Here is a 12,861-nt window from a genome sequence, read left to right as displayed (position 1 = left end):
ATATAGAATATAAATATTAATATTAGTAACACTTTAACACTAAGATCGGCTTTTATCAGTCATCAAAGAACAATAATGTAGAATACAATGAGTTCTCTTTGCCCATTGTGCAACAACGTACTTTTGTTTGACCAACAGGAAACTGTTAAATATTACTCAGTTGTGAAGAATCTAAGCATGTGGTGAAAGAATCAAAAGAAATAACACTTCCATGTTAGTTTTGTTAGTTTTTTTACCTTGGCTTGAATCAAGGGACATTTTTTTTAAGTGGAATTTTGTGTTTTGGTTTTTGTGTAGGTTTTGCAGCCAGATGCCATACAGATACACTGTCACCTACACTGACAGGCACCATTTCTCTATGAACTCTATTTCAGTCAACCAAGCATTAAAAATAAGACGGATGTTTTTTGCTGCCTACTATATACAGTATGTATACTAGAGTAATGTAAAAAAGGCTGGGGATGTTTTGTGATGAATCAGCGGATGCATTACATAGTACATTATAAAAGAGAACAGAAACTAGTGCACTACATATTTCAGATGGTTTCAGATACAACTCAATCTCTGCTTCACTATATGAAGAATTGGAAGTTACTACCTATCTTCGTAGTATAAATGCAGTAGTCCATACAAACGCACACTTTCGTACACAGTTAGGGGCAATAGTCAACAACCTCATTTAATGTGGCAAAAGTATTGCGGGAAAGGAATAAATATAAGATTGAACAGTTTTGGCACCTCAACTCTAACTTTCACATCATGTTCCTCTTGAATTTGTGATTTGCTTCCACCTGCAAATTGCTTTGTGTATCATATTTAATAAACCGATACAATTTAAATATCTAAATGAACATGTATAGTCACACCATTGTAGCAGTGTTGCATGCAGTAGGCTATAAGGTAAGTAGTGATTGATTATATGAAGTTTACTCAAGTGGAAGAATGTAAGTAATAAACTTACTAGCACTATGCATTATATTGTGAAAAAGTAGATTATCTTAATATCAAAACCTTAAATTTTCTCTGGACTTAATGATAAATACATGTCTGGCCGTTGGAATGAACCAAAAAAGAACTAGAAATCGCATTCATGACGTTTTATGGTGATTTTATGTCTTTGCCTACATTGACGCTAATGCATTAAGAGGAGGGGGTCCCCCGTACCAAGATGGCGGCTCAATTGACGCATTCGTTCCAATGTACTGCCCTATACAAGGCGACATCTAGTGTATATGTCTATGGTTCCAATGTACTGCCCTATACAAGCACACTACAGAGGGTTAAATATAATGGCGGGTTTGTCCTATGTAGTGTAATACCAATAAAGTATAAAGTAAATTGGGATTCAAGGAAGTATTAAATATAATATTAAATATAAATGCAATATTAAATATAAATCCATAACGCGTTTTCATTGTACGAGAAATTTGCTTCTACTGATGTGTCGTTTTCTGCCATCGATGCGGCTCATTGAATCGACTCTTGATTCATTCTTTATTTTTATTTTCTTTCTTTCTTTCTTTCTTTCTTTCTTTCTTTCTTTCTTTCTTTCTTTCTTTCTTTCTTTCCTTCTTTCTTTCTTTCTTTCTGCCTGTTTTTAATTCCTCTCTATCTTTTTCCCTGTATATGATTGTTAATGTACTGTATTTAATTTATATAAGTCGTTTTTAAATTATAAATAAATGGTATCTTTTTCCTGATTCATTTATTTTATTCATTATTCGTTTCTAATAAAATCATTTAGAGAAAAATGGAAAAGAGTCCAAAAGAGTTGGTTCTTATTTGTAATATGATCCATATGATCTGACGCTTGGGGGAAAAAAGAGAGGGAATGTCTGATGCTAGTAGCTGCTTGTCTGAGTAAAGCAGGTCTTTGTTAAGGTTTGTTAACTTCAGATAATCTTTCCACTTCTGCTTATTGTTCTTCTTCTGATGATAATGATGATGATCATTCTGGTGATTCTGATAATTTCTTCAGTTTTTTCTTCTTCTAAAAGTTCTGCTCTAATTTGTAGTATTAATCTTTTTTGTGTGTTTTCCTGAAGGTAGTGAAGCATTGGACTACAACTCAACCGTTGTGTCCGTGGTGCTCGACGATGATGGAACCGTTGTGGAAGATGATGCTTACTTCTTGTGTCTTCCCCCGAATACCAAATTCATGTTCTTGCAAGATAAAGAGATGTGGAAGCCTGCAAAGCGATGTAATGTCTTTGGGTGAAAAGTTTTTCTATGATGCCAATCTCAATTTCAAACCCTGATTGGGATTGTTGTTCTCTGTAGTTGATGGAGGCACGGCATGGCTCATGCGATCGTTTGACACGGGCACTGACGCAGTAGACGGCACGCATGGAGATGTAGAACCCTGGCACAGTTTAGCTGATCAACTGAGACAGGACCTGGCCAGCATCGTTCTCATGTCTGAGGCTGATCTAGAGGTGTGTTGAACCTTTTTTTCAAGAAAGAGTCGGTTATGTAAAGAATACAACAAGAGTGGGCACGCAGTCATGTTTCCTCCCTTACATAACTCCTTATAAGAACATAATCAATGACAGGGTCGTGTGATGCAGTTGAATCCTCTTACAACGACATTCATTTTTATTAATAAATAACACCACCATAGATTATGAGGAAGCGTCAAAGTTGCTGTGAACACATACACAATACAATACAATACAGTCTGCAGCATAGCAGAGGGACTGGTCTTAGTTCCGCTGTTAAAGACAATGAATCCACACTTTCTGAGTTGCGAGTTTCACAGCACTGTAAGTGTGTGCTTTCATGTGTGGGTTTGTTACAGAGTCTGGTGGCTGTACCCTGTGCAGTCCTGGCCTCAGCGCTCACTTTCACAGAACAGAAAACCCGTGATTTACAAGACACCTTGCAGAGAGTGCTGGGCCCCAGAGAATAGGAACGACAGTCCAAAGAGCTGCTGCAGCTCTATCTGAAGGTTGTGGAGAAAGAGCGCAGTCAAGATTTGCAACAAGGTAGAATGAGAGACGCTATTATTAGTGACATTGACTGGAAATATAATTAATGTCTTATAGAAACCTAGAGGTGGTGCCATTGTGCTGTGAAAGTGCAAACTGTTCCTGAACAATGAAGTGCACTATAGTGTATTCAGAATATACCTCAGATGTTGGTGACAATGCAGGAAGCTTTTATACAACCCAACAGTATTCCAATATTTTAATAGGTCTGATGTGTTGCAGGTGAAACAGCACAGGATGAGGTGGATTGCATTGAGGTGGACTCAGCTGTAGGGTTTAACTCTAGGACACTGCTGGTTTTGAAGGGCAAAACAAGCCCTGAAACGAGACTCTCCAACGAGGAACTGCAGGTACGGGACCTTCAAAGGTGTCTCTTCACAAGCTTTTTTACACTAGTTAAATATCTACATTTTGAACACCTTTAAGCATTGCCCCCCTTTTGCAGGTTTTTCGCCTACATGACCTACCCAACAAAAAGTGGTACAGCTCCCACATACTTTGACACACAAGGGTGAGCCTGGTCTCATTTGAAAGAAGAGATTCTCTAGTTTCAGAAACTAGATTGATTCTAGGCCTTACTGGCACAAAGTTACAGGGGCTAGAATGGAAGTTTTTCATTTCCGCCTGGGTTGTTTACCTGATAAATTGATTAATCTTATTTTTCTGGAACATGCTAGGGACCAAATAACAACTGAGGGTCATAGCCACATGTCTTGGCTTTCACCAAAAAAGTCAAAAGACCCAAAAATGGCTTCAATAAAAATATTTTTCTACGGACATGGTCGTCTGGTGCAGCATTTTTGTGTACTTGTTTACTATATAACTTTGAAATAAAAGGCTGCATGCTCAGTCTGAAAGGCCATAAACAAGCCTAGACTATTTCTCTATCACTCTGGTGTGATAAAAGGCCTGTAACTTGACACCCTGAGCTGTGAGAGGGACAAAAGTTCAGGGATTACGCAAGAATTCTTCTGCGCATCCAGTTCACGCAGACACAGGCAAAGAACATACGGCATGCCGCATAGCGCTGGAATCGTCTGCTTATTGGCTAAACAGCTGTATAGGTCCCAGCCCATTTCATTGCTATTGGAAGGAGTAATTGTCAGTCAAAGGCGGGTTCCCAAAAATGAGGTCATGCCATCATTGGCTTCTCAGCCGTCTATCTCTGCCATACAAGCACCGATTGGCTCAAATGAGGGCTTATTTGATTCGTTAGGACCTGGGCTATAAATATGACGTATTTAATGTAAATGTAATTTAATGTAAATATGACTTTGAATTTTTGAATATCCCAATTAGAAGTTAGAGCGGCAAAACGAGATAATGGCGCACTTCTGTTTCCAGTTTTCAGAACACTAACGGAATATTTGCGGCGCGACCAGAGCGTTTTGGATTAAAAGGCTTCAATTCCTTGGACCTGTGTGGATTTTTGTGGATCATTTGTTTTGGAATATATTACCCCAGTGAAGAAAGAGACGCGTCTAAAGGTAAGGGAAAAACAGGTCTAGCGCCACCTAGGTCAGTTTTGTCCAATTTTTTTTTCTAATTGTATGAAGGCTGTGAATCATATTATGCTTTGTGTGTGGGCTTAAAAAAATATTGAGAGTATAAACTTTAATAGGTAAATAGGTTTTTTCGTGTTTTTGGAGGATTTGATGCTTTAAAGTTGAATTGAAGCTTGTTTCTGGGTCATCCCCTAGTGGCCACTTTGACTTCGTAAGACCCGTAAAAGGTATGCGTCAAACTGCGGTTCATGTTCACACTCTTTATCTGGAATACGGAAATTCAAAAAAGAAAAAAGTCACTCAGGCTATAGGCTTGTTGAGACAAGTACGAGACAGATGTGCATTGGTTGAGGTAAAAATAGTGTACAACATTATTCCTTATTAGTGTCAGCAAATAAGCTGAAGTCATTGCTGCAATGTTTTCGTTATTTTGCTCACATGAATTCATTAATAATAGTATGAAGCATCAGGATTATTTTAAACAAATCACACCAACGCAGCCTATTTTACAACCCTGCTTACTTTGTTTTTCAGTTTTTAGTCACTGTAATTCACACAATTGATCAGAATCAAAACTCTGCATTGAAGCATGGAAATGAAGATCGATCTTTTAACAGGGGAAACTGCTCATAACACACTTGCTCCAGTACATACACAGTGAGTGAATCTTTTTACTATGTGCTAAACTTGTGTAGATGGTGCTTAGGCAGGGAGTGGAGACGATGATGGACGAGCTGGGCTGGGACAGAGGCAGGACTATGGTGTTACTACAGGCCTGTGAAGAAGAGCTGAGTAAACGTCTGCAGCAGGTCCAAGTCATGCAGTCGCTCAGCGCTCACTCACAGTGCACCGATTCCACAACACAACCACAGAAAGAGGAGACCAGAGCTAAACGTCGAAAATAACCGAAGCACAGTTTTAACTTCTCTGGAGATACACATGTGTATATTGTTTTGTCTAGTTATATTCATTTTGATACTTAAAAAATTGGATATAATTTTTAAGATCATATGTGTTAAGAATTGGCTTATTATCTGCTCAGACAAATTTCTCACATAAAGTAGCTTTGTATTCGGTTCAGTTTAAAGCTCGTAGTTTATTTACCTGCAAAAATGTGACGTGATGTTTGCACCACTGGTGTATATTCCACTGCTTTGATGCACATAAAGAAAATACAATTTTTATGTCTAAGATTTACAAGCAAAATGAAAATCTGTTATTTTAACTGTGACATTTTATATATCTACTTTACCACAATGCTAAAAAAATATAATAAAACATATCAATCTTAACTTTTTTATGTGAATTCTTGAATATCATTGTATACAGTATGGAATTAGTTTAAAAGCTGGAGAAGTTCACTCAGAATATTATCCCTTATATGGCACAGCGGCACCAAGACTCCAAGGAAGAATAAAAAAATAACAGGTGTTAAAGGTGAGCTAATTAAGCATTGATTCCACTGAACCTCATTAGTTACAACTACCACATGACTTACTGAGTGATTTACAATATACTTTGTCTCATAGCAATATAATGTCATTGCTTCGGGTCTGTGTTTAACCACAGCGACTGAAAGCACAGGAGTGTGGACATCAGAGATTTCAAACAAATTATATGGAATTTAATCGACTCTTCGTCTCTAACTTCTGCCTAACGGGAGCAGATTTACTCATTATGACCTGATTAGTAAAAGCTAGTCAATTGCATTGTGGCACTTTACCATAAAGAACTTTATCATAAAGTTTCAGGCATTTGGAAAGATTTTATAAAAAGAAAAAATAATAAAAGAATAAAAATAAAAAGCTTTGTGATTTAGTGACCGTACCAAACGAAATATGGCATTCATTTAGACCTGAATATAGCAGGAGTCTTGTTCTGTATGTCCATCAGCTTGGAGTACCTTTTACACGGTTAAAATTCATTCTTCTTTGTTAAATAGATCACAAAACTATAGGCTTTCATGAAGTGAAATCTGTTTTTCTTTTCTCATGCATCTTAACCATAAGTAAAGCATTTTATTTTCACCCACAAGTGAAAAAGGAGAAATTTGCTTTTGAGGTTTTATTCTGACTGGATGAGAAGCACCACGGACGTGTTAACAGCCAGTATGTGATTACTAACTGAACTGATCAGGCTTAGGCCCATTTCACTTCATTTGATTCAGGCTTTATGTCCTACGTCTTGATCAAAGCCTGACGTTCAGTGCATGAAGAAATCATGTTTAGCTGGCAAGCTGTTTGACATCTGTAGTCCATATCCAACATGGTCTTTATAGAATGACAGGCAAGATGAAAAATGAAATAAAATATATACACATCATTCTGGTAATTTACTCCAAGTATGAAAAAAAAAAAAACATTTGCCTTTTTTTCAGCTGGTGTTTCCCAGACCACTATAATATTCAAAACCATCACTCATGAAGAAATGCTGGAACTGGAAAAGAATGGCATTTAGTTTGTAACCGAAAACTGACTCTTTCACTTTCTTTCCTTTAACACGTCATATTTAATTTATTATCACTGAGCAAATGACATCTGACAGACATTTTCTTTGCTAATGTATTTAAACCTAGATGGATATAAACATTCATTCATTCATTTTCTACCGCTTATCCGAACTTCTCGTGTCACGGTGAGCCTGTGCCAGGCGTCATCTGGCATCGAGGCAGGATACACCCTGGACGGAGTGCCAACCCATCACAGGGCACACACACACTCTCATTCACTCACACACTACAGACAATTTTCCAGAGATGCCAATCAACCTACCATGCATGTCTTTGGACCGGGGGAGGAAACCGGAGTACCCGGAGGCACTGGGAGAACATGCAAACTCCACACACACAAGGTGGAGGCGGGAATCGAACCCCCAACCATGGAGGTGTTAATTTCAATTAAAATAAAATTGACATCAACAAAAAATCATAAGATTTGATAACATCATGTCATGTTTATGCCCTGCATCATGATGTGATTATAATACATCAACATAACATTAATTATTCAAATCAAATCAATTTTATTTGTATAGCACTTTTAACAATGGATATTGTCTCAAAGCAGCTTTAAAAAACAGAAGAAATATGGTACAGAAAGTTTATTATACAAAGATTAATATACAAAAATCCAAGATTAATAATAGTCTTAAATTTAAATGTGTTTGTATTTATCCCTAATGAAAAGCCTTAGGTGACTAAGGTGACTGTGGTGAGGAAAAACTCCCTTAGATGGAAGAGGAAGAAACCTTGAGAGGAACCAGACTCAAAAGTGAACATCATCCTCATATGGCTGACTCTGGAGGGTATGATTATAAAAACTGTTAGAAACACCAGAGAGTGTTATTATGAATAATGTCCTTTCTGCAGTCAGATACTCTACAGTACTCTTTTGTATGTTTGAATTCTTATGAAGCAGAATCCAACTGGAGCTGGTACATCTCTAGATTCCTCAGGATCCTCACATGGTTGGCCTCTTCTCACTGAAGGTCTAAAAGTAAAGGTCTTAAGGTGTATTGCTCCTGTAGAATGAATGAATGTCTTTAAACCAGCTACAATGATTAATTGTCTTTAAACATATGCTTTTTAATACATATAGAATATTCTAATATAATTACATTTACAGCATTTAGCAGACACCCTTATCCAGAGTGACTTACAACTGAGCAACTGAGGGTTAAGGGCCTTGCTCAGGGTGGATGTGGGGTTCAAACCCATGACCTTCCGATCATTAGCACAACACAACCACTGAGCTACCACATTAGCATTACACAGTTGTTGTTCTTTTGTCTGCTCCATTTCTGGGGTCACCACAGTGGTTCATCTGGTCCAAACACTTGATTTAACAAGGGTTTATACCCCAGATGTCCTTCCTGACACAACCCTATAATTTTACCTGGACTTTATACCCTTTTTTACCTGGATAATTTGACCAGCACTGAGCTCTCCAGTGGCTGGGTTACCCTCCTGCTTGGGAATCGAACCCAGCCCACAGTGATGAGGTTGCAGGATGCTGCAACAGGATCACCAGGAAGTATAAACATTAGATAGCCTGAATTCTTGATCTTAACTAAGTGTTTTGAAATACTCAGAAATATAAGGTCTTGTTCAATCGAAATGCTCAAGGCTCTTTGATTTAAATGGCTCTCCTGTCACCTAGTGGATAATTCACACCTTGCAGCCAGGTAAATACAGATATAGCCATTTTTGTTCTCTAAAAATCATTTTGTTATAAGAGATAAATGAGATACAAATCAAAAGAATCTTTAACACAAATCTATTTTTGCATTTTTACTAAGATTTTAAGAATATTGAGATGAGTTTGTGATATCTATGCTGTAGCTGCACAAAACGTGCAAAGTAATCCCCCCCCCCGCACGCGTGTAGAGAGAGCTTTTTTTGCAAAAAAAGGAAGAATAACTGCATCAGAAGAGCTTGTGGACCAACTGAAGCCTCAGATTAAAGATTTTAGCTAACAGGAGTGAAATGTGTCCAATGAAGTCTGTGTGCCGTTGTAGGTCATCCGACTCAAGGTTTGGCATGTTGAGATGATTTTTTTGTCCTTAATGCCTTAATGTGGATCAGGAGCTACACAATATATATATAAATATAATTTATATGTATGCTTTACACTTTATAGCAGCAGAAGCAGCAGAATTTACCAAGTTCCATATTTGAATGATGTCAGGTCATCTATGTCATGATGTCAAACCAATAGGATCAATAAGAAGCACAAGCAGAAAACAAAGAAAAAGCAATAAAAAACACAAATGAATAAAAAAACAGTGTTTTTTTATATAAAAGGGATTACATGTTGAATAGAGAAAAATGTTTAATTTGTTTGTAAATGACTTACGGTGGATTATTTTGGATTTTTAAGGTATGAAGTACAGTAGCATCACCAAAGGTCATAAAATAAATATGTAAAATGGTATGAAGACTTGAGGCTGTGGCTGATTGTACAGTAGATGAGACTCTAACCTTTTTTTCCTCTGAAATGCCTTTAGAGGAGAAAGTAGATGGATTAGGAATACGCCTATCTAATCTCTAAATGTTGTTGTCTTTAATGTTTATTGTGTCTTCCACTGTTGCCTGCTTAGCCAGGTCACTCTTATAAAAGATATTTAATTTCATTGAGTTTTTCTCCTGGTTAAATGAAGTTTCTACATGTCATTACTCAAATTAACAGAAAAGTGCTCTTTCTCATGCTGGCGTCATGTATTTATAGTTTTTACACCAGTTCTCCTGAACTGTTTGGGAACTGAAAGAACTGTTTGGGAACTGAAAGAAACAGATTTGACTTCCTGAACTTTAAATTTCATTACTATTACTAAAACTAACAGCTTTTAATTTGCAATCTTTTTTCTTTTTTTTTTTCAGTTTCATCAATTTTGTAATGAATGTAAAAGTAAACCTATCCAGTCCATCAGAACAATAAACTCTTCTCAGTTCAGGAAGTCAAATCTGTTTGGTCAGTTCTTTCAGTTCCCAAACAGTTCAGTAAAACTGGTGTGAAACCAATAAATACATGATGCCAGCACGATAAAGATCACTGTTCTGTTAATTTGAGTAATGACGTGTAGAAACTTTATAGTTTATCTAATCTTTATCTAATGTGGAACCATTTAAGTAAGAGTTCATACTTTTTCAAGACAAAGTACAAAAAAACGCAGATTAACTGAGTACGCAGTTTACCTGATTACGCAGTTTACCTGATTACGCAGTTTACCCGAGTACGCAGGTTACCCGAGTGCGCAAGTTACCCGAGTGCGCAGGTTACCCGAGTATGCAGGTTACCCGAGTACGCAGTTTACTCGAGTACGCAGGTTACCCGAGTCCGCAGGTTACCCGAGTACGCAGGTTACTCGAGTACGCAGGTTACCCGAGTACGCAGGTTACCCGAGTATGCAGGTTACCCGAGTACGCAGTTTACTCGAGTACGCAGGTTACCCGAGTACGCAGGTTACCCGAGTACGCAGGTTACCCGAGTACGCAGTTTACCCGAGTACGCAGTTTACCCGAGTACGCAGGTTACCCGAGTACGCAGGTTACCCGAGTACGCAGGTTACCCGAGTACGCAGGTTACCCGAGTACGCAGTTTACCCGAGTACGCAGGTTACCCGAGTACGCAGGTTACCCGAGTACGCAGTTTACCAGAGTACGCAGGCTACCAGAGTACGCAGTTTACCCGAGTACGCAGGTTACCCGAGTACGCAGTTTACGCAAGTACAAATAATTTTTCACATGGATAAGAAACAATTAATTAAGCTCTATAAAATTAGAAGCAATTCATCATCATCATCATCATAATGATTTGTCTTTATACATCATACAGATAATTTGCATTTCTAATAATCAACTTTATATTAAACAAAACTATTGCTGAACACATACACACATATCTGGCTAGCAGTCCTTCAACAACTCAGCAGCTCAAGCAGGAAGTTCTGACTCATTCTTTCTCTTCAGCAGTTTTACATTGAGCTGGTTTTAATGTTTTCATACCCAGATGCAGAATAAGCATTATAATCAGGCATAAGCTGAAAGCAGAAAAAATAGATAGTCATTTAAATCCTCTCACCGTAATGACTTCAGTGTTCACTTTAACATCGTCATGTGTTTTTATATCAATGAGGAAATTTCTGTTCTATTCACAATAAAATGTGTCAATAAATCACATTATAGAATTCTATTATATTCACAAAACTAGCTTCAGAAAATAATGCTACACTCACTCACTCACTCACACTCTCACATATTTACACTCACTCTCACTCACTAACTCACTCACTCACACTCTCACACACTCACTCACTCTCACTCACTCACTCACTAACTCACTCACTCACACTCTCACTCACTCACACTTACTCACTCACACTCTCACACACTCACTCACTCACTCACTCACACACTCACTCACACACTCACACTCTCACACATTTACACTCACTCTCACTCACTCACACTTACTCACTAACTCACTCACTCACACTCACTCACTCACTCACTTGTCAAGATGTCGTACGACAAGATTGCGCCTGTGTTCGGCTTTGCTGTCGCTCCTTTTTTGTTTCTGTTTTCTCGTATATTTGTGATTGTACTTGTATTATTTGTTGCTGTATCAGCCCTGTCAGCTAACTATTGTGTGTCGGCTGCTATTAAGTATGATCGGCACACGTTGTTTCATATCAGAGACCTTATTATGGAGGACTATGGAAATTGGACCCGGTACAAACCGATTTTTTCGCCTGTCTTTGAGTGCTCGTTGACGTCGCCGGAGTATTTATTGCTGTCTAAGGGACGTGGCCAGAGGAAAAAGCAAGGCTCCAGAGCGGGTGTTCAGACGAGGTTGAGGAGATACCGGGCATCTACGTTTACCCCGAGTGGGTCCGGACTGGAACAGGTAGAGCGGTGCCTGCTGCAGGTTCCAATTAGCGCATCAGGATATGGTGTAGTCGTAGTCACGCCACCTCTCTACGATGCACACTATAGCCGAGCTTTTCCAAATCGACAGGCCCAGATACCGGGCTTACGGGAGCGGGTCCTGCGTCCCGTGTCTCTGTGTGGGAAAAAAATGGAGCGGAACCTATTGCCCATACGCCCCAGTTAGCTGGAGTTAACGTAAACCGGATTCGGGTTGCCTTGCTGAACGCTCACTCTATAGCGAATAAAGCGTTTATATTGAATGATGTTTTTATCAAGGAATGTTTAGACATTATGTGCCTGACCAAGACCTGGCAGCGCGAGTCGGATTACGTCCATCTGAATGAACTCCGTCCTCCGGACTGTTCTGTGTTTGGTACAGCCCGCAAAACAGGTCGTGGAGGTGGACTTGCCATTGTGCACCGTGACTGTTTCTCTCGTAGGCAACTGAGTCAGGATTCCTTCAGCTCGTTTGAACACCAAATGTCTAAGGTTGGCACTACAAAATCTTTCTATTGTGTTTTAATTCACAGACCTCCTGGCCCTGCGCATGTGCTTTTAGATGAGTTTGCTGAGTTTTTATCTAATATTATTAAATTGGAGTCCATGTTAATAGTTGGTGATTTTAACATTCGTATAGATGACGCTTCCTGTAACAGGACATTAGAATTATTATCTTTGATCGAGTCTTTTAACTTTACACAACATGTCTCTGTTCCCACACACACAAAGGGCCATACATTGGACTTGGTTTTTAGTTTGGGCCTGTGTGTGGATCAAATATCTATTAACGATATTCAAGTGAGTGATCACAGTTGTATTTTCTTTAATCTTTCTTTTTATTTGGAGTCAAATCCATCTAAGGTGAGCACTCAACGGTGAATTATAAATCAAGTTGCTGTTGATAAGTTTTTTTTATCCTAGTTCTTTTAATGAGTGTACTGAT

General features: G+C 38.5%; 1 protein-coding gene across 1 annotated transcript; it reads left to right on the top strand.

Moving 5' to 3' along the window:
- Positions 1–1,289: 1,289 nt before the first annotated feature.
- Positions 1,290–5,616, top strand: LOC113658272 (DNA fragmentation factor subunit alpha-like). Its single transcript, XM_027170613.2, is given in 6 exon segments — positions 1,290–1,296; positions 2,046–2,201; positions 2,281–2,435; positions 2,798–2,984; positions 3,210–3,337; positions 5,188–5,616. Coding segments are annotated over 6 exon segments (843 nt in total). The 3' UTR covers positions 5,398–5,616.
- Positions 5,617–12,861: the final 7,245 nt, after the last annotated feature.

Source organism: Tachysurus fulvidraco, chromosome 23 (assembly GCF_022655615.1).
Source record: "Tachysurus fulvidraco isolate hzauxx_2018 chromosome 23, HZAU_PFXX_2.0, whole genome shotgun sequence".
Taxonomy (NCBI): Eukaryota; Metazoa; Chordata; class Actinopteri; order Siluriformes; family Bagridae; genus Tachysurus; species Tachysurus fulvidraco.
This window is presented reverse-complemented; position numbering and strand designations above follow the sequence as displayed.